The following is a 21,607-nucleotide window of genomic DNA, read 5'->3' as shown; positions in this document are numbered from 1 at the left end:
TGCAAAAACAACAAATCAGAAAGTGCAAAAGTGCGCTACCTTCAAATGAGCATTACATCAATAAAGCTCGGCTAAACTGCGTATCAACAACTTTGTTTACTTTCTGTTGGATTCTCACGCTTATAGCAAGGGAGTTTGCAAACTTGGACGCCAGACAAGAGACAAAAATACCCATATTAGCTTAGCGCGAGGTAGCAGCTGCACACACACAAACACACACACACACACACACATTCGTACTGTATATATATTCTTCCTAAACCCACTCAACAAAACCAGATTGGCGCAGGAGATAAAGAGTTAAAACTGGGGCGAATTACTGCTGGATTTAACATCTGGCCGGTGATCCAGTCTCACACACTTGTTCTGCTGATGTACGCAGCGATGGACTTGGTACGGAGCACACAGTCAAATATGCCGCATGGGACAATATTAATGCCACTGCATTGTGTTATGCAGGCAAAATGCATTCATAACGCTGCCATTGCTGCAGTGTCTGAACAAAACGTGTTGGGAAGCAAAAGCAGAAGCATTTTTTTGCAGATGTTGCCTCTGACAGCCCTCCTGCTTTGTTAAATAGGTCACCATGCTGCTCAATTGTGTGCGTATGCACTTTCGAAGCATTAGACAATGTAGAACTTACATTACAAAATATAATTACATGCTTTATTTTGGTCGTACAGTTCAGTTCAGTAAACATCACCCCCATCAGCTCACCTTATACAAATGCGAGGAATTTGCTTACAGCTTACTCGCAGGGTGGTACATTTTGAAAAATTGTTGTGTTGACGTTTGGATGAATTGTCACGTTATGACTGCCGTGATATAACAGACACTTACTGGCTAACAAGCCCATGATTTGTCATGAAGCTCTTCAGTTCCCTCTTCACTGAATTATGTGGCATGACTGTATCGCTGTAGAGTGTTGCTCTTATGAAATAGGCTAACACACACACACGCACAAATGCACACACATAGTGGTCGCCACAGGGTGCCAATGTCCTTGCCATGGTTTTCATTAACTCATAAGAGTGGTCCAAAATGGGGGCTGCTTTCCATCATTAATCCAGATTAAGAACAAATCTCACTTTTGATCCCCCCCCCCCCAACACACACACACAAATTTACACGCACTGTTATTTAACGCCTCATCCCGTTACTCAACACAAGTCATCTTTGACTCCAATCGTCATCCTTGACGTCAGACACTTAGGACGATTGAATCAGTTTTTCATGGACGGAGATTTTTTGTCTGCCATTTTTTCCATTATAGGCCAAGTTTCTCGCTTTAGACAGCATCCCTGTAATCATAATAGCTGAAGAATTAAATGAATGTGAAATGCGTGACTTGATGCCTACACTCACTTTCAGCGTGAATCTGCTTCGACTTCCTATCTTTCCTCACCAGGTCAGCTAATCATCATCCCCTGAGAATTTTAAATAATATCTGAGGCGAGTGAATTAAAATGTACTTTCATGCTAATTCAGATGAACTAAATTAGGACAGCTGAGTTGGCAAACTGCAACGTTTGGCTTTAATATTTCCTGAAAGCTTGCGCGAAAATGAAAACTGCATAGTGAATGCAATCTACTCGAACATCATCCATTCTCGACTTTTTGAAAATGTGACACCATTTTCACAGACACCAGACATCATCTTCTGCTGTATTACTTGACTGAAACATACATTGTTGTCAGCCTTAGATAACCCATTTTGTTTTCTTCAAACATATCTCTCCTTTCCGCTACGTTTTAGGAAGCAGCAGTGGGACAAGAAAGTCGAAACATCACTACTCTTCCTTTTAGGCCGAGGAAGAGGAGGAGAAGTAGGAGTATGATGGGATAAGATGAGACACTCAGCACTTCCCCTGAGGATGAACAGCAGTGTTGTTGTCGTGTGTGTGTGCGTGTGTGTGAGCTTGTGCGTCACAGCTAAATGAGGTCCTGGAGATACTGCGCACTAGTGTGGCAGAAGAGGCTGCAGAGGCTTTTTTCAAAAATCAACTTTGGCAAAAGATATGTAGTTAGTTGGAATTAAAAATGTCCACACTGATTGGCTGAGGTCACGTCTCGTCCCGTCGTTCCACTTTGTCTGTTGTCATGGTTTCTATCTCTGTGCTTGCCCCTCCCCTCCTGTGTGCCCATGATCGGTTCGATTATTCTCACCTGCCTCTTGTTACCTGTCGTGTATATAAGTCCTGTCGGATCGATGCTGTTTTGATGTCTTGATGTGTTTTTGGTTCCTGATGTCGTAATGTTGTTGTCTTCATGTCTTTTTGGTTCCTGTCATTTTCAAGTCTGTTTCGGTCAGTCAGTCATGTTATCGTTTTGTTAAGTCAAGTCAAGTCAAGTCAAGTTTATTTGTATAGCCCTAAATCACAAGCAGTCTCAAAGGGCTTCACATAGACAATCAATTGACAATAATTCTCAAAGCATCCCCTGATCTTAGGCTCCCAAAAGGGCAAGGAAAAACTCAAAAAAACCCTACAAGGGGAAAAATGAGAAACCTTGAGAAGGGACCACAGATGGAAGGATCCCCCTTTCAGGATCACCAGGCTGCAATGGATGCAAAGAGTCATGTCAGTTTGCCGAGTCTGTTAGTTTGCGTTCTCCAATAAACCCTGGTCCAAGCTGCACTTGGTCGCCCTGCTCCATTCCACCCGTGACAGCTGAGTCTATTTAAGGGCAAGGTTTTGGCATGTTTTCATTCTACTGACTTTGTACTCATCTTCGTCCTGATTCAAGTTCATCTTGGGTTGAAGTGAAACATGCAATATAAGTGATCCACATACTGGAATTGTTTGAATCGGTTATAAATAACAAAAGCAGAGGTTCTTAGTACCAACTCCAAAAACATCTGCACAGCTACTAGCTTCATCCTAATAGGTTTGATTGTGATTTAAATACAGTGGTTAGCATACAAATGAGACAAAACCAATGTAGATGCAAGATACAGTAAAAGTACCCTGTGATTAAGTCCCTCCCCTAAAAACATGTCCCAAAATGAAACGTGCATTTGGAAGCTGAAAGCGCTTGCAGCTGCTTGTGGCTTGGCAATTAAAGGGCGCTACAGTGAGCGCCCCCAAATAAAATGTCATTGCAAAGCCCTGCTGGTGACCAACCCATGTGTGTTGGTAAAAGACTGACTTAGAAAAAGTCACTTCTCCATCTTCTTCTTGATTAATCAATTACAAAGCCTGTATTGTAACTAATCTTTTGATGTGATGGCCGACAATGAATGGTCTCATTGGCCAGAGCAAGTACTAAGTGAAATATAGCAAATCGTGATCATAATGAATGTGAAATCATGTTACGATCCCTTCCAGGGGTCAACAACGTGGGGCTCCGTCTGCTGCAAACAACCACCACGGTGTTATTCTGAGACGCCCAGGAGCAACTGCCCACTAAAACCAGTTGGACAGCCTGTGACCAGACCCCCAAGGGGGCCACTGATTCCACAACCCACACACAAGGACTGATACAGGAATGCGTTGTAGATGCACATTTGCAGGAACACACACAGTCACCCCATAGACACACGCAACGTTGCTAAATTTAGCTTCTCAATGAGTCTCTCCAGCACCAATTCAGAACAATGATGAAAAGTATCATTTTGTGTACATTTATAATCACAGTAAACAGGTGGAGCAAGACAATATTATTTTGCTTGACCTTATTTGCAAAGTATGTTGACGAATTAGCAGGAAACAAGTAGCAGTGCTCTAAATTTTGGAACTACAAGAGGACTCACAGGGATTAGGGAGCAAAGCCTGACTATGAATAATGAAAATTTGTGAGTGATTCAAACTAAATTTTTTAAAGGTTTATGTTGCAAGTTTATGGTTACAGTCCACCAGTACGATTGATGCTAAAAATAGACATTGGCTCCCACTGTGTTTTCTGTTTGTGGTTTGGCTCAGATGAGCTGAATTTGCAGTTGTTGCAGATGGTCGCCGATGGCGGTGGTGGACGACATCATTCAATTATGTGGCCCGGAAGAAATGACACACATTTCCTGACTCACTGCACAAGCGGACTACCAAGAGCCCGCGAGGTTTGCAACAAGGGGGTGATGCCATTTCGTGTTAAAATACCAACTAGTGCAATTAGCAATGACTGTAAGTGAGCACCTCAGGCTGCTTGAGGAGGTCACAGGGTGTGTGATCACTAGCATACCCTGTAGGACTGGAGTGGAACAGCATGACAGCGAATACATTTTTAAAGATGACATTTTCATGTTTACTGGGGCTTTGTTAATTATTTGTGAGAGCGGCACACGTCCAAAATAAAGTTAACATGTTCCGAACTTCCTCATCCATGTTAAATTTCAAGTGTTTATTTGCGTCCTCTGGTGTGACATCACGCTCCAATAAGCAGCTCAGTGCTCAGCACAGACTTCAGTGCTTATATGTTATATGTGTGTGTGTGCACGCACGTATCGTGTTGAAGGACTCAGGTGGAGATGAATGAGTGTATCGTTTGTTGTTTGTGTGAAACTTCCATATTATGCTACATATAAATGTAAATTTTAACAAATTATGAAATACAGAATAAACAGAATTAAAAAATACCAACAATAAAATCATAATTGATTAAATAAATATATACTAACAAACAGAGGCATATAAAATAAACATATTTATATTTCATATTATTTAACTACTGAATATATTGCAACAAAATAAAAGTAGTATAAATACTAGCTCTGTTGAGTGGATAAAAAAAATCTTATTGCAGTATTCTTGAAAAGAGAGACAGAGCAAGAAAAGAATGTTGTGCAGTGGAAACACAGCGTACTGTACCAGCTTTTGTTTGCTTGTCTTTTTTTTTTCTTCCAGCGAAGGCCTAGTGTAATTAGACATCAAAACCCCAGTGACAAGTGGACGTGGAAGCAATTACACCTCTAATGATTTTTCCGGAGGGCTCCATTTATTACTGTTGTGCACTCATGCAGCAAAATATTATTATTAATATTAAAAACACACAAACTCCATATACAGCACTGTAAACCCCCCACGTAGCCGTGCAAGTAATGCATTTTTATCAAGGAGCTGAGATATGCTTGAGCTGAATACAGAGCAGCCCCCACAAGCCCAGACAATGTATTCATTACACCTCAAATCTCACAGTCAGCACACACACACACACTTTCACGTCTGAGGAAAAATGGCAAGTACAATGTACAAATCCATCTAGACGATTGGTGTGTGCGTGTGCGCGCATGTGTGTACATACAGGAGGTGGAGGGGCTTTGGCTCTTCTTTGAGATGGGGATTTGACATGAGTGTGAATGTGCGTCTGTGGATGTGTGTAATCCTTGTGATCATATGAGCCCCCCTGGGTTCCTTTGTCAGGGTAGGAAATCAATATTTTTTTGTGCACAGTAGATCCGATACAAGGTGAGGCATTGGGGAGTTTGGATGTTCACTTCTGTCTATTCTACTCCATCCGTCCATCCGTCCATCCATCCATCCATCCATCCATCCAGAATCAATAGCATGAATCCCAGTGGCACGCACGGTGTCTTCATTACAGTGGGGCAAGGACAAGGTGGGAGTAAAGATGGGGGAGGAAGGCCTTGGGAGTGGAATTGATAGTGAAATTGCCCTTGTACCTTTTACAGCTACTATCAAGTGTGACTGCTCTAATGTATGCTCATGGCCAAATAAGGGCAGCATCAGCCATTTTCTGGAGTAATGTCATTTTTTAGCCTTGTTGAGAAATATTCATTGAGGGGAAATTCAACATCTGATGTTCATTGCAAGGAGAATGTGGGTATCACAGTACAGCGGAGGAAGGAAATGGCAGGCGGGAGGTGAAAGATATCATCAGCTCCCTACCCCCCATCTCAAAATTTGTCGATAATTCCCTCGATGGTGAAGCTCATATTCTGCACAGAATGCATTAGCCATACATTTGATATCCTACACTGCACCTCACCCTCCATCTTGTCCATGCAATCTCTTAATTGATCTGTCTATGTGCGTGTGTGTTCATGTATAATTTTTAAAAATGTGCGATTCATTTTTATTTATTTTTTAAAAACTACATTTCCACAACAATGTCATTATTAAAATTATGAGTGGAAAAAAAATCTTAAAAACAAAAATGTAGAAATATGTTTTCTTCAAGGTCAAGGTCAATGCAATTGTCGCCAGAGAGAAAAAACACCACTTGCTGTAATGAAAGGATTTTGAACCCTCTGACCTTTGCTCAGTCATGTCCTGCTTTTCACTCCTTAATTGGTTGATGTCTGGCAGGATTTGTCAAGCATCTATCCAGACACTTGAAGGTGACATTCCACATGTAGCGAGAGCTTTGATGTGTCTCCAGCCCACCTGCTAGGCACATAAGAAGCTCTCTTCCTACATCTCCACAGAGAGGGGAAGAAGAAGCAGCCTGGAGGATGGTGGCGCGTTATTTCACAACTAAAAAGCATCACACCGCTTCTCAACTACTAACAGGATTAAAGGCCCCAACGAGAATGTACCGACGGTGATAAAAGTGATGGACGAGTGAGGCTGTGAGTGCGTTAAAATCCTTCTCTTCTGCTTTATGTTCCCCCATGAAGACATGAGCGAGGATACAGAATGACAAAGCCATGAAAAGAGCATAACATGGTTCAAATGAACTCAACGTGTCAAACAAATTGTCATACATTGAAAATAATTTGATTGTAGTTTTTAATTTTCTTATTTTATATAGTAGTAACTATGATTATACTTCAAATTATTACAAAATCACATTTAAACATTTTTATTGTGGTCATGTATTTTTACAGTGCTTAACAATATTTTAATTAATAATCATTTCATTATTTTATAAACACACCTATTTACTTGTGGTGCTATTCCTGTTACCAAACGTTCCATTTCCTCATACAATTCCTGTTTGTAGCATCAAAAAAAAAGCCAAAAGAAAATTAAAAAAGGATTCATGAATCAGAATCCTCACGAGTGGAAACCATTTTCGCAACGATAAAAAGGTTATGCACAGTGGGTAACTCCAATATAGCAGACAGAAATCACCTTAATCGACCCTACTACCGCTGTGATTGAACAAGTGACGTCCGTAGCTGCACAAAGATGTGATTTGTGCCAATATACTGCCCTCTGGTGCATCAACTGTGTATTACATCATTTCTGCAATTTTCTCAGTAATCACACATCATGGGTTTTTGCGCCATCTGCTGGTGACAATTATAACCACTTGCATTTGTAAACCACGAGGGGGTGCTGTCGTATATTTAAAAACAGCAGATGCGGAATGTCCCGTCACATCATCCCGCCACCATTAGCCTTATAAATAAATCGCAGGTAACAACACGCTTCCGTCAATTTTCTATAACGCTTAATTGTCCTTATTAGTGTCAAAGGGGAGCTCAAGTCTATCGCAACTGATGCTGGTGAGAGAAGTGGGATCCACTCTGGACTGGTCAGTCATAACAGGGAACATCCATGCATGTATTTTCTTTAAGGAAAAAAAAACTTTGGCAGCTTTTAAAAGGACACTAGGTAAAGTTGAAGTGGACGCAATGACTAATAACGTCACTGCTTTTGGGCTTTGTACTTCCAGCCAAATGGGTGAACTTTATATTCATTGAGTTAATGTTTAACTTTTTAACTATGCGGAAATGCATATTGGGGCATGAATAATCCAATGCCTTAAAGAATATATTAAAGTCATCATCTGTATTTTTCCTATACAGAGAAAAAAAATCACAATGCCAGTCATGAATTACTTCATCAACCACATCACTAATCAATACAGTACTCCCATGGCCATACCAATCATCTTCCATCTCCATTAATAACTCAGAATATTTGTTCATGTGTACACTCTTGTCTGTTTCTACGGGCGGGGTTTGTGAGAAGGAAGACATTCTTGCCATTCCTTCCTGACAAAAAAGTGAAAGGGATCATTACTCATCTTGCCTTTTTGGCTAAACAAGTATGGACATAAAAGGTGTTTGAGGAGCATCCACTATTTCCCTAATAATAGCAAATGTATATATATAGGAAAAATCTGACAGGAAACACGTTACATCAACGTATGACACACATGACGAAACCATGAGGATGTCTGCTGGTTTTCAGGTTGTGCAATTGTGTTTTGTTTCCACTGTGGGTGCGGCCTGACTCTGGGCAATACACACATACACTCATACACACACACCCATACACACTAGCACACACAATGATCAAATAAAGTGAAATAGTGAGCAAAGTGTTTCCAGTCAGCAACTTTCATAATAAATCTCATTTTGTACATTTCTGAATGAACATCATAGATGTTTCTGACACTTTTTAAATGGGTGTCGCGAAAATGATCAATAAATCTACATTCGAGCAAGAATGAAATCATGTTGCATATTCTTTTTTCATGATTTCAATGTTTTATCTCATATTTAATATTTTAACAATATTTGAATTAAATTAATGTATTAATATTTTACAAATGCAAATAACATGTATTTTTACATGTTTTAATAAATTATTATTATAGTATTATTGATGATATTTAACATTTATTTTGGGATTATTTTCATTAATATTTTAACAATTGGAACAGAAACAATTTTTTGTTTTACTTAACATTTTAACATCAGTCTAGCAATAAAAAATACGAGGAATTTTTGAAGTAGCTTTAGCTTTTGAAGTAGCAATTTAAAAAAAAATTCCATAACAGCTATGCAATGTTCTGTACATTGTTGGATAGATACTTAATAAATTGTGGCCAAACAAAGTTTGTGTACACCTTGTCTTATTTTATTTTGAAGGTTAACAAAGTAAACATCCAGTTTTTATTCCCATCACTACAGCATGCTTGACACGCTTGAAGTTGCGTGGCAGCTTGAACTCTGCTCAGACTATACAGTACGTACATTCCCAGACATCCTCTGTCAGGTGAGCCTCAACTCATTTACTTTTTAATGTTTTATTTTAAAACTGAATTTTAAACAGATTGGTCATGATCAGACAATATTATGCAATTTTACAATGACTTTAATTGTACTTTCACATTTTAAAAGTATACCCAATGTGACATAGTCAAGCCTTAAGGTTGTCGTTAACAACAACTTGCTGGCATTTGCCCCGTGTTAATAAAATGCAGCTTTTGGTTGTGACCCGAGAGTCACCATGGTTGCTGATGATCACACTGTCAAAGCAAGTCATGGCTTGTCTCGAACAATTTAGCTCTACTTTTTTTCAGGCCGCCTTCACATTCATGCGTCAGTGCATTTCCAGTTACATGGAGAACACTACCTGATATCTTCTCCTCTCTTCTCGATTTGGCTGCATTTACATAATGGATGCTCAAATTTCATGTGAATAACTATAGTAAGTACTGAAGTTTCACGCATGTCCCCGTCATTGAAACACTTCATAAGACTCATGTGGAGAAAATCAAGTAATGGTTGAATAATGCAAATATGAAACATTTACTTGGGCATAGACTCGCCCCGGCACCTCCCATCAATTTTTATGATTTATTTGACGTCATCCGATGAGTATTCCAGAGTATGCACCGCTTCTGTTGCCAAAAGTCATCTGAGATAGGCTCCACCTCACCCGTCACTCTGAGGAAAAATCATGTGAAAAATTAATGGATGGTTTTGATTTTTTGGTGAAAAAGAAATTACTTCAGAGATGCACTTTATTTGATTCTTTTTTTTGGTCTTATTGTTGACAAATGGATTATAGACACTGGATGGATGAATGTTTAGGGTACCGAAAGAGGAAATGCATTGCGTATAAAATCTCAACCTGTCCTCCAGCAGAGCTCCACTCCTCAAGAATGGCATTAAAGTCCAAAGGGGCCTCTTCTACGTAGCCCCCACCGAACATGAGGGGCCGTGCCGCAGAGATGTTGGCGTGGGCGGCCACCCTGCTGACACTTTCCACGTGGATACGAGCCGACATTTCCCCAGGAGAGCGTACGTGCCCTCCCGGTCTGCGCAGTCAGGTGGACTTCTCTGTCAAATACACGGTGCTGCGTTTCCAAACGGAGCATCCCATACAGAACGTGGTAGCCAACCCGCTCAACCCTGAGGTTTATATTGCCTCGCGGAACATTGTGGAGGCGGTGGATGACGAGCTGAGCAAAGTGTGGGAGGTGAAAACGGGGCCGATTGGGAGTCCGGAGTGTCAAACCTGTCACTTGTGCGACATCGAAGTAGATCCCAGCGAGCCGGTGGATACGGATAACGAGGTTCTACTCTTGGATGCGGCGGTGGCTATACTGCCCTACTTGTACGTATGCGGCAGTACCCAACACGGCATCTGTTTCTTCATCGACTTTGAGCTCTTGCCGCCAGAACCTCAGTGTTTATACAAAAAAAATCAAAATTCTCCCTCTTACTGTCCGGACTGTCTGGCCAGTCCGTTGGGCACCAAGGTCACGATTGTAGAACAGGCGGCCACATCGTACTTCTTCGTGGCGGCCTCTGTTAATGACAAAGTGGTCCAGAAGTTCCCCCGTAAGTCGGTGTCTGTGGTGAGACCGCTCTCTACCGAAGACGGATTTCAAATGGTGATGGAAGGCCTGACGGTGCTGCCCCATTTGAGGGACTCGTACGGCATCGATTACATCTACAGCTTCTCCACACGGGAGTTTGTGTACTTCCTATCCCTGCAGAGGGAGAACCCCTCCAAAGGTGATTCGGCCTTTCAGACCCGATTAGGGCGGCTACCCGTGGAGACTCACGAAGTATGGACGTACCGTGAGCTGGTTCTAGAGTGCAGATACGAGCCCAAGAGGCGGCGAAGGGAGCCGTACAGGGATGTCGTATACAACGGACTCATGGCGGCCCACTTTGGTCGCGCGGGAAAGGATCTGGCCCTGGAGCTGAGGGTGGACGAGACAGAGGACATCCTGTATGGTGTCTTTGCCCAGGTGAACCTGCAGGGAGAACCCCAAAAGAACTCAGCCCTGTGCGCCTTTTCTTTGAGCGACGTCAACAGCAAAATTGACACAGGCGTGGAGGACTGCTGCAGATCCGGACCAGAACAGTTATCCAGAGGACTGTGTCACTTTCAGACGTGTGAGAAATGCCCACATGAGGTGAGTATTTCTGCGGTAGTAAGGCCAAGACGGGAAGTTACCAGTTCTTGACCACAAGTGAAGTTAGCATGACCAAAACATTTAACGTCCATTCATACAAAACATGAGTCATGTCAACAACTTCCTGCGAAAAATCGTCTCTTTTCCGCTCTACACCGCCACGATTCATATTCTCATTGTGCCAACTGAGCGCAAAAAAAATTGGAACACTGACCCTTGAACTGTGTAAATCCAGCCTTAGTCGTGCCAGATTTTCCATGTAAATATGACATAATAGGACAACACTGGGGTTCAAATCTCGGTTCTGGCTGTCCTGTGTGGGATTTGCGTTTACTCTATGCAAGCATAGGGACAATGTGCACACAGATTTTTCAACTGGGTCTCAAGAGTTTTTGGTTTGAGAAGATTACGGTAAACTCACCCAACTACTTCAGTGTGTCCCGAAGCGGGAAAAGCTTTCATCAGCATGATGGTGATTAAAAAATAAAAACGCGAGAATGAACCACAAAAATCACTCAGTTGCATTTTCACTTGTGAAGGAAACACTTCATCACCAAGCATCAATTATAAATTGACGCTTCCAACACCACAGTTCTGAATAATAATCTGATTTATAATAATCAAACCTGGAAGTTGAGAAACTCTGTGAGGGATGGTATTGTGTAAATAAGCCAAACTGATTTTCACAATCCTGTAAAATTCTGAGTGATTCAGTCACGCTAAATAGGCACCCGCCAATATACTTATATGATTGGGTGATTTCACTCCAGAGATTTGTAAAATATAAATTAAAAAGTACATTTTCTGTAGTAAGTCCCATTTAGCAACGTCATGGTGCTGAATAGCATTAGACTGTAAACTTGTAGCCATTAAGTGTAAATTACATGCAGTAAATTTCGAAAGAGAAACAAATGAAGGTGTGTGAAAGACTACGAGGCAAATGACAAGCCTGAGAGAGGTGCATGAGTCACATTAGCAAGCTCTCTGGTTTTTCTCAACAAACACCAGACGGGACAGACACCAGATATAAAAACCGTTGTCCTAAATTTGCGGGAACATGCAAAGTAAAGTGGCCAGCTCGCCATCTAATCTCCAAGCAGAGGTTTGGCCTGAAGGTGCGGTCTTTCCTTTTTTTATGGAGTTCAACCCGTGTCCTTTGAGCAGCAGTGTGTACACAGACGGGAATGCCTGCCAACAAACGTGTAATAAATCCTACTGATAATAAGGTGGAATTTCAAGGGAGGGAGGGACTGCTCTCAAACAGGAAATTGGAGGACGATGGAAAATATTCCAGGATACATGTGATGTTCAATTCAAGAGTTTCAAATAGTGCAAGTTAATCCCTTCAAAAATGTTATCACGGTGGAGAGACGACCAAAAGAGTCCCATGCTAGAACTTGTTTGGACGGCTTCAAATGTTTACATGTTTCTAACTGTCATTCTTTTTTAATTCTCTGTTTATGTGGGAAAGCTTCAAAGGTCCACTTGCTATGGGACACTCAGTCAACATGATGAGTGTGTCCATGAGTTTTTATGGCACGCTTGACTGCGGCTGGAACACTTCCTCTTTAAATGGATACACAAATGTATGTGAATGTTGGCGCAAGACCGAGGGAAACGTACTGACAAACGTAAATAAGTGAAAAGTACTACCGTGGTTGTGGTAGATGGGCCTCAAGTCCCCCAAAGGTCAAAACAGGAAATTGAAAGGCAGGTTGAATCTGTAAATGAACACAACAAACAAGAGCAAATATGTGAAATCAATGAAGAACACTGTCAGGAACATAGCTTGAAGGTTGCGAGACATTGGATCAAATTGAAAATTTGCCAAAGAGGATTACATCATAAAATAGTCTAAGGAGGGAAATTTAATATGGGCAAAAAGTCATTTGTCTCTCTTTGTGTTTGTCCCAGTCTGGCAACACCACATGCACAGACAAACCCACGCTGGTTTCCAAACCATACTACCGAATAGACCTCTTCAACCGAAAGATGAGGAATGTCCTCTTCACGTCCATCTTGGTTACCATCAGTGGGAGACAAACTCTTGGGCATTTAGGGACTTCAGATGGAAGAATCCTCCAGGTGGATAACTTCATATTTGACAGTGACTTTGTTTGAATCCTTGTACTAATTGATACCTTTCTTTGTGCTTTTAGGTCATTCTTACAATTGACACACCCTTTGTTTTTGCTAACTATTCACTTGGAGAGATGCCAATATCTCGGACAGCAACTGTCGTCAATGATGACTGGCTTCTTTTCGTGGCTGAAAATCAGGTAATATTTTTGCACCGTCCATCATGGATGGATGATGGTTGTAGTTTCTCTTCTCCATGTCTCGCACTGTCCCCTATCCAGTTGTACAGGGTGCCTATCATTGGACCAGGCTGCAAGCATTTTGTGACATGCTCCATGTGTTTGATGTCTCCGCGCTTCATGAACTGCGGCTGGTGCTCGGGAATGTGCTCGAGACAAAATGAGTGCGCCTCGCTGTGGAATAAGGATTCTTGTGCGCCAGTCATAACAGAGGTAGCGCAAAACAATGAGAGCGTTGACGACACCTCCCGGAGTTCTCAGTTGGGTTTGATTGTTTTGTATCTGTAGTTTTTCCCCAAAACGGCACCGGCTGGCGGGGAAACCGAGCTGACGCTTTGCGGGAGAGAGTTTCAATCTCCTCAGAGACCGCCCATCAACAACGGTGTCACCCACACAGTCACTGTGGGCTCAGGGACCTTGTGTGCTGTCCTGCCTGACAAAAGCAGGAGCCAAGTGTGAGTACCATACATGCAAAAAAAAAAAAAATCAATGGAATAAACATCACCTGCTATTCCAGGAAAGCAGCGTCACAACGTAGTGTAACCTTAGACCAAGCTTTCTGAGACTAGGTTGCACATTACAGAATGACCGCATTGTCTTGAGATTTCATTGTACCCAGTCTATAGAATCTTTGGATTCTCCCTCTTTGACTTAAGTCACACTATACTTTTCCAATGCAGGCTCGTATGCAAGCTGAAGGAAAAAGTGTCAAACCATAACCTGACAATAACTCTGGAAGTGCGCGAGGGGAACACGAGGGGCGAGTACTCCATCGAAGGCACTTCTCGGGTGTCTGGCTTCTCTGTTGTGGTGAGACGACTAAAAATTATTCAATAGAAGGTCAGTGATTGGGATGAAAGGAATTCTCATGTGTCTTATCAGGAGCCCAGTATAACTCAAATCAAACCCGAGCATGGCCCTGTTTTTGGCGGTACGCTTGTCACACTGACTGGCCGGAACCTTGATTCCGGTATGCAGAGGGAAGCTTTCATCGCGGACAAAATGTGTCACATTCAAGGGTAAGCAAAAGAGGACTGCAGGATCTAAGCCATCAATATCATCATAGTCGTAAGGTTAAAACGATTGGTGTAATGTGTAATGATTGTGTCCAGTGTTCCTCTGGAAGAGAGTGGGACATTGTCTTCAATTGTGTGCCTCACAGCGGCTGCCACAAACATTGGCCATGTTCCTGTCAAAGTGGTCATCGACAAGTTAGAGGTCACTACCGCTAAGACGTTTGTCTACAAGAAAAACCCTATTGTGTCGTCGGTGTATCCTCATTGCAGTTTCAGCAGGTACAACGGAATGAACTGATGAGAAGTGATACAATGCACATCACGGTATCTATAGCCTGTAAAGCTAATTGTTGTTCATTTGTTTATTGATGTTGTCTTTCAGTGGCTCCAAGTTAGTGATTACGGGTCAGAATCTTGACTCTGCTCACAAAACTGTGCTTCAGTACACTTCCAAAAACTCCCCATTGGAACCTCACAAACTGGTAAGTAGGGCTGCAACGAACGATTAATTTAGTCATCGATTAATGCGTCAATTATTTTGTCGATTCATCGATGAATCAGATCATTTAACTTCAAGCAATGATGAATAGGACCTCACACTTTTTTGGCTTTGGTGTGGCTCTTGTCTATTAAACGTGATCATTTCCTTTCAGGAATGTAACGGTACAAAGAACACTACCCACATGACGTGCCAGGCTCCCGCTTTTCCGTTCGATGTGTCAGAAGACAGGTCGGACACAGGGGAGCTTTTCATTCACATGGACGGCATGGAAAACTTGTGGAGGAGACTCTTCAACTACCACCCCGATGCCGAAATCATCCCGTTTGAACACGAAGACAACGTATTGGTCCTCACACCGGGACAGACTGAAGTTTCGCTGCATGTATGTTTGCGCAGTTACGTGACTGCGCCCACCCAGCACGGTAACCGTATAATAACCAATCTGTAAATATCACGTTCAAACCAGCACAACAAACTGAACATGGTGGACCAGTGCATGAAGATCAGCATGACAATTGGGGACATGGACTGTAACGTCCAGGTTCTGATGAATGAGCTGACCTGCAGGATTCCTAAGGCCCAAGTGATCCCCATCGAGGGATTGCCTGTCAGGGTGGGATAGTAATACTATCAACGCACGGACATAAGCATTTTGTAGCTGATGACTCGATTCTATCTAACATTGTAGGTCTCAGTGAACGGCGAACCCCACAACGTGGGCACTGTCCTCTATGAGGACGACAATGCCGATTCAGTCATCGCGGCCATCGTGCTGGGTGTAATCTTCGCCTTGGTGTTGGGTGCCGGTATCGCATTTGTTATGATTCATCTGAGAAAAAAGAAGCGAGGTGAGGCTTCGGTATTTGTTACGCATTTGACATCATTTCTTCGTTGAGCGTTTCATCGTTGTGCTTTCAGCTATCATCGAAAATCGTTTAAGCACCAGGTTTTCCATAAGCCGGATGGGCAGCCACGGGGAAATGTCCCCGACAGGCGACTACAGGCGTGGTAAGAGAAAAGCCAGCAGCTAGTGATTGAGTTTGGGTTCAAATTCCTCCTGACAACTTTCCTCCATCTGTGTGTGTTTCAGTGGATTCCAACCAAACGTCCGCTTCTGGTGGAATGGCCTTTCAAGGTCCGCTGTACGCCGCCAGCTATGACCATCTCGCTGTTCCGCTGATTCCGCGCTCCAGCGTCTCAATGATCAGCCTCAGCTCCGACCTGCTGGACGAGGTCAAGGATGTCCTTATCCCTGCCGAGATGCTCAGAATTGAAGATAGCCAAAGCATTGGCAAAGGTAACGGCAATTGGGGTTTAAAAAAAGCTCTTCAAAGTGATCCCTCTTATTTGTTTTCCTTTTCATGAAGGTCACTTTGGAACTGTGTATCATGGATATCTGAAGGACAGCAATAAGCAAGAGATCCATTGTGCTGTGAAATCACTGAATCGTATGTAAACAGGGTTATACGATATGTTAACGATCATTTTTTTCTAAGACTTTAACGTGTCGACAGGAATCACCGATCTAAAGGAAGTGGATCAATTTCTCCGAGAGGGAATCATCATGAAGGGCTTTCACCATCCCAACATTCTGTCTCTGCTCGGCATCACGCTACCCAAAGAAGGGCTCCCCCTGGTGGTGTTGCCGTACATGAAACATGGCGACGTTCGGCATTTTATCCGCTCGCCACAGAGGGTAACGTTTCACAATCAAACCTCCTGGGACCTTAGACTGTCAATGTTTGCTCTGCAAACCTGTGGGAGTTTGTTTATGTTTTCTATTATTGGATAAGTGCACTCTGACATTTACATTTGTCTTACACAGAATCCAACCGTTAAAGACCTCATAGGTTTTGGACTGCAGGTTGCCAAGGGGATGCAGTATTTAGCGCAAAAGAAATTTGTGCACAGAGACCTGGCTGCACGGAACTGCATGTGAGTTTGAAGCCTAGATTGCACAAACATTAGGGATAGTAAATATTTGATAGTTTGCTCACTTGCAAAGTAATTTAAAAAAAAAATGGCAGTTTGTTATCAGTCAGATTATCAGTCCAAAAGGCGTAATAAACTCACAGTATAAAAGTTATCAAATGTTGTCCGAGTATTTGGTCTCTGAGACTGATCATTTTGTGCATCTTCCAGACATTTTTTAACTTCTCCTATGTTGTCTTTGCTCACTCCAAAGGCTGGATGAGACCTTCACCGTCAAGGTGGCAGACTTCGGCATGGCGCGTGACATTTACGACAAGGAGTACTACAGTATTCAAGACTGCAAGACGGCAAAGTTACCGGTCAAGTGGATGGCCATCGAGAGCTTGCAGACACAGAAGTTCACCACCAAATCGGATGTGGTGAGTAGACGAGACGCCTGAGTTCCCTCATCACACATGCTCAGGCTTGATTGACACTCTGAGTGTGGTATTCATAAATATTTCTATTGATTTGATTTGATTTTACATATGAGTATATTTTTATATTGTTTTTGTTTTGTTTGATTTTTATTGTTACCCAATCTAACAAAAACACATTGAAAAAAAATCTTTACAATGCTAAACAAATGTATTCAGGTCAGGGATGAGCTGAAGCTTACCTCAGTGAGATGGCACATAAAGATACAGCCAGTCCCACTCACTTTCACACGCAAAGAAAATGTATTTAAAGTCTTTAATTCACCTAACACACGTTATCGCAATATGAAAGGAGGGCAGATTAATCAAAGAACACGCAAACAGGAAAGCCAAAAACTACACCGAAAAGACGAAGCTAAGATTTAAATCTGGAACCTCAGAATTGGGACACACTTGGGCTCAACCCTCATCCATGAATTTACAAAAAATAATTAAGAAAGCACTGGATGCTGGTTTTTATGACATCTCTTCCAGTGGTCCTATGGCGTGTTGATGTGGGAGCTGCTGACCAGGGGAGCAAGTCCATACCCAGAAGTGGACCCCTATGACATCACACACTATTTACTAAGGGGCCGCCGGCTACCTCAGCCCCAGTATTGCCCTGATACTCTGTAAGACGCTCTTCCAAATGACCTCAAGATGTTGCACAATTACCTCTAACGCTTTCATTCCACAGTTATTCCATCATGCTGGCATGTTGGGACCCGGAGCCCGAATGTAGGCCCACGTTCCACAGTTTGGTCGGGGACGTGCAGCACATACTGTCCTGTCTCACGGGAGAGCACTACATCAACCTGAAGGTCAACTATGTCAATTTAGACCAGGCCAGAGCTTACCCCCCACTGACTGCGTCGGCCGACGAGGCCGAGGGCTCGGAGTCGGACACGAGCGGTCAAGATGGCAGCTAAGGACCTTTAAGACTGATAAGAACACACAATACAGTTCTCCGGAATTACAGAGACTTATAGGGAGTTTGTTTATTTATCATGTGTTATCGAGATTAAAAGACACTGTATGTGCTAAGGACTAAGACTGGATTTACGCTGCATGATTTAAATTAGTAGCTAAAATATTGGCGTCCTCTCAGACTTAACCTTTGACCTTTTAGTTTTTTTATGATCTTTTAAATGACCATTTTACCATTTAATTATTCTGTCTGACATTACAAAAAAAACATGGAATAAGCCTCTTAGACGTGCAGTATAAATCCAGCAAATGATTTGTGAGACTGTGAAAATTCCACATCCTGTTACAACAAATAATCCTGAGACAAAATAGAGCTTGAAATAAAAAACAAAAAAACAGATGTGAAATACAAGTAAGGCCAAATGAATGTAAACTTGAGTCTCGGCATTGCATTTCAAATCAGTTGTGAAAGCATGGTGGCATTAACTACCTTAAACTCAGGGAACAACTTTTGTGGATATCGTTAAGAATATGGAGAGATCATATCTAGTACATGTGAAAACCAGTCCACTGGATGAAGATGAACTCAGTCTATTTGTAGTGGTGTGACGCCTGAGGATGGGGCAGTATCTTTAATTGGCTCTAGAGGGCACCTGAGATCGTCTTTTGCCGTTACTGCTGTGATGCTGCCGCAGTGATGCGCCTCACTACGTCAACGTTACAATAAAGGTGTTACACAAACACCCCCCAAGCATGCAAAATCTGCTAAACCGCTGGACAACTCACCATTGTGTCTTTTTATTGTAATAATGACTTTCAAGGCTAATTTTTCAAGTTAAGAACTATTTCCAGGCAAACTAGGCTGGATTTGCCCCTTCTTACTGCATTCTCTTCCCTTCTACCCAACTCACAATCATGTCCTACACAGTAAAGGTTCAATTGTAAATAACATTGTTGTACATTTTTTTAGTATTGTCTCTCTTGAGTCTTGAATAAACAAAGTGAAAATTCTGCTGCTGCAACTCAAAATCGATTTCAGAAATGGGTTTTAATAGTGTAGACTATTCAATGGCGATGTAATTCAGTGGCTTGGGGATTAAGGGTTGCATCCACAATTGCTTTTACTGTCTGCACAATTCATCTTTGGAATTATTAACAAAAGCCATTGTTGAATCGTCACCAGATATTTATCAACAGTTTGAGTGGTTGTAAAAAGAAAGTTTGGCGAACATCTGGAGAATGTTTTTGTGAGCGTTTGCAACTTTGAACAAAGCCAGACTAAAAATCAACATTCACTAGCTTTGCAAACACTTGCAAACTTTTGCCACTCAATGGAATATTTTTTTTCCCCTGAATGAAACGTGACGGCTTTGAGGATACCAGAATTTGGCCTGACTCCAGTAATATCTAAATCACGACACACAGACACACACTTTTGTGAGAATGCACACACACACACACACACGCAGGACCCAGGGGCCAACCCAGAATGAGCAATAGCTGAAAAAAAAATAGAAGAAAACCCCCTAAAGCCTGTTCAAATATTAATTCTGTTGTCTTTGAGTCTACATATTTATAAATATTTTACACTTACACACTCACAAACGGCACTATGCTGTAAATACCACACGGCAACAATTTGTTGTACGTTTTTTTTAACAAAGTAGATGAAATTACTTTTTCTTTTCTCTTGTTCAGACACTTGACGAAGACTTCAGTACATCTGTCCAGTAGCTGTGTTAGGAATCCACCTCATTTGGACTACAGCTGGATCATGTCGGCCTTTGAGGCTGTACCTCGCACATGCTTTTCTGCAGTGCGGCACCTGTTACATAAAAAAAATAAAAATAAATAAAGATTTTTAAAAATGATGACTAGATTTGCTTCTGGGTCTTGATTTTAAAAATTGTCCAAATCAAATTATTGGCATACATAAGAAGACAAGGAAATATTTGTTTTCCAAAATAATAAATAAAATCATACCGTCATCTGTAATACTTAATTACACAAAATCACAATTATTCCATGAATTTTGGAAAACTCAAAATAAAGTGTTCCAAATTATTATGCACAGTAAGTTAAAAAAAACATACACAAATAAGTTGCAAAGAACTTTCATGAGATTTTAAAAGATCACTAAATATTCCAAATGTAATTTCCATTCAGAAATCTTAAACATACCCTAATAATGCTTACCCATTGAAGTGTAAGTCCATCGGTGGTGCAGACCTTTTTATTTTTTAATGGCATGAATGTAAAATTTGCAGCAACCATTCAATGGATTTCTTACGCAATGAAACTGTACTACAGCGATCTTTCAGCAATTACGTTCAAATGTGAAATCTACTTCGAAACAAATCCAGGATTTGACTTCATCCTGCAAATGTATGTGGGCGTTATGTCGCAAAAGAGATGAATGTCTTCTGTTTTTGACTGGAGAAAACTTTGATCACATCTGCATCCGTTGCTTCGCTTCACTCCCCCCCCCCCTCAGATTCGAATGCGCTATCCTTGAGTCCGCCTCCCATTGGCACATACCTGAATAACGAGGCAATCTTCCTCGCTCTGTCACACTCCTCCATTGTTGCACTTGCATTCACAGAGTGGATGGAGGAGCTGGGAGGTCACAGATGGAGAGAAGTGTTATGTTTGTTCCCGACTCTCTCGCTCTCTCGCTCTAACACGGTCTCTGAGTGAGCGTCTTCACAGATGGGGAGTGTGCTGAAAGACAAATGTGCAGAGCAGTCAAAATGTTTGTCAAGCGGGAACACTCCTTACTAACTGTACTTGTTAATGGACATCCATCTTCTTAGCAATATGCCCGCAAGGCACGAGAGACAATACATGAATCAGGCGACACACATAGTATGACGATCTGGTCTAATTTCAGCTTTTCCGTTGGATGTCTCCAAAAGAGTATCAAGGCCAATTGTGTGGGCTGTACGAAAGTGATGGTTTTTTTTTCCTTCCTGTTCTGCTCATAAAACGGTCAATTGACAATTGTAAAGTGGGCTGCACAGTAATACTTGAAATGAGGCTTAATTAGAGCATTTTAAGAGGGTTGTTTCCTGGAAACGGTCAACAAAGGCCCAAGATTGTTTTGTGGGCAGTCATTTGACCTCTTTAATCTAATTGCAAAATGATTGGGCCTGGCTGACATTGGTAAATGTTGAACTTGTGACGTATTTAGTTTGCCCAAGCAACAGACTGTGAGTGTGACATAAAACAGGTTGGTTTGACAAGGCCACCCTTTTCAAAATGGCCGATTTCAACGAGACCAAAAAAATGGTGTGCAAATTGTGCTATAATTCTTGATCCTTGGGTTATTTTGACAAAAGCATATAAACTGTGAACAAAATGTGAACTACATCTCCTTTAACGTTGATGCTAACT

At 41.8% G+C, this 21,607-nt stretch overlaps 1 protein-coding gene across 3 annotated transcripts; it reads left to right on the top strand.

Moving 5' to 3' along the window:
• Window positions 1-8,847: 8,847 nt before the first annotated feature.
• On the top strand, window positions 8,848-18,340 carry mst1ra (macrophage stimulating 1 receptor a). Of its 3 annotated transcripts, none has more exons than XM_085924878.1 (21): window positions 8,848-8,906; window positions 9,779-11,064; window positions 12,979-13,149; window positions 13,224-13,343; window positions 13,425-13,595; window positions 13,671-13,837; window positions 14,063-14,192; window positions 14,265-14,401; window positions 14,495-14,677; window positions 14,781-14,880; window positions 15,052-15,282; window positions 15,367-15,513; window positions 15,589-15,748; window positions 15,819-15,908; window positions 15,991-16,197; window positions 16,268-16,348; window positions 16,415-16,596; window positions 16,726-16,835; window positions 17,086-17,251; window positions 17,783-17,919; window positions 17,985-18,340. In XM_085924878.1, the coding sequence occupies exons 2-21, from the start codon at window positions 9,847-9,849 to the stop codon at window positions 18,214-18,216; spliced, it is 4,140 nt and encodes a 1,379-aa protein (XP_085781004.1). In that variant the 5' UTR covers window positions 8,848-8,906; window positions 9,779-9,846; the 3' UTR covers window positions 18,217-18,340. The 3 variants fall into 3 exon arrangements, with proteins under 3 accessions (XP_085781004.1, XP_085781005.1, XP_085781003.1); XM_085924879.1 differs by having other exon boundaries at window positions 8,866-8,906; window positions 9,782-11,064; XM_085924877.1 differs by lacking the exon at window positions 8,848-8,906 and adding an exon at window positions 9,028-9,341.
• The last annotated feature ends 3,267 nt before the right edge of the window (window positions 18,341-21,607 follow it).

Source organism: Syngnathus leptorhynchus, chromosome 11 (assembly GCF_054491065.1).
Source record: "Syngnathus leptorhynchus isolate UIUO chromosome 11, UIUO_Slep, whole genome shotgun sequence".
In the NCBI taxonomy this organism is placed as follows: domain Eukaryota; kingdom Metazoa; phylum Chordata; class Actinopteri; order Syngnathiformes; family Syngnathidae; genus Syngnathus; species Syngnathus leptorhynchus.
The sequence above is the reverse complement of the archived record's forward strand: the minus strand, read 5'-3'. Positions and strand labels throughout refer to the sequence as shown.

Coding starts and splice junctions, on each gene's coding strand:
- mst1ra (XM_085924878.1), top strand. CDS start 9,847: ATGAGGGGCCGTGCCGCAGAGATGTTGGCGTGGGCGGCCACCCTGCTG. Junction 13,150..13,223: donor CAGATGGAAGAATCCTCCAG/GTGGATAACTTC, acceptor TTGTGCTTTTAG/GTCATTCTTACAATTGACAC. Junction 16,836..17,085: donor CTGGCTGCACGGAACTGCAT/GTGAGTTTGAAG, acceptor CTCACTCCAAAG/GCTGGATGAGACCTTCACCG.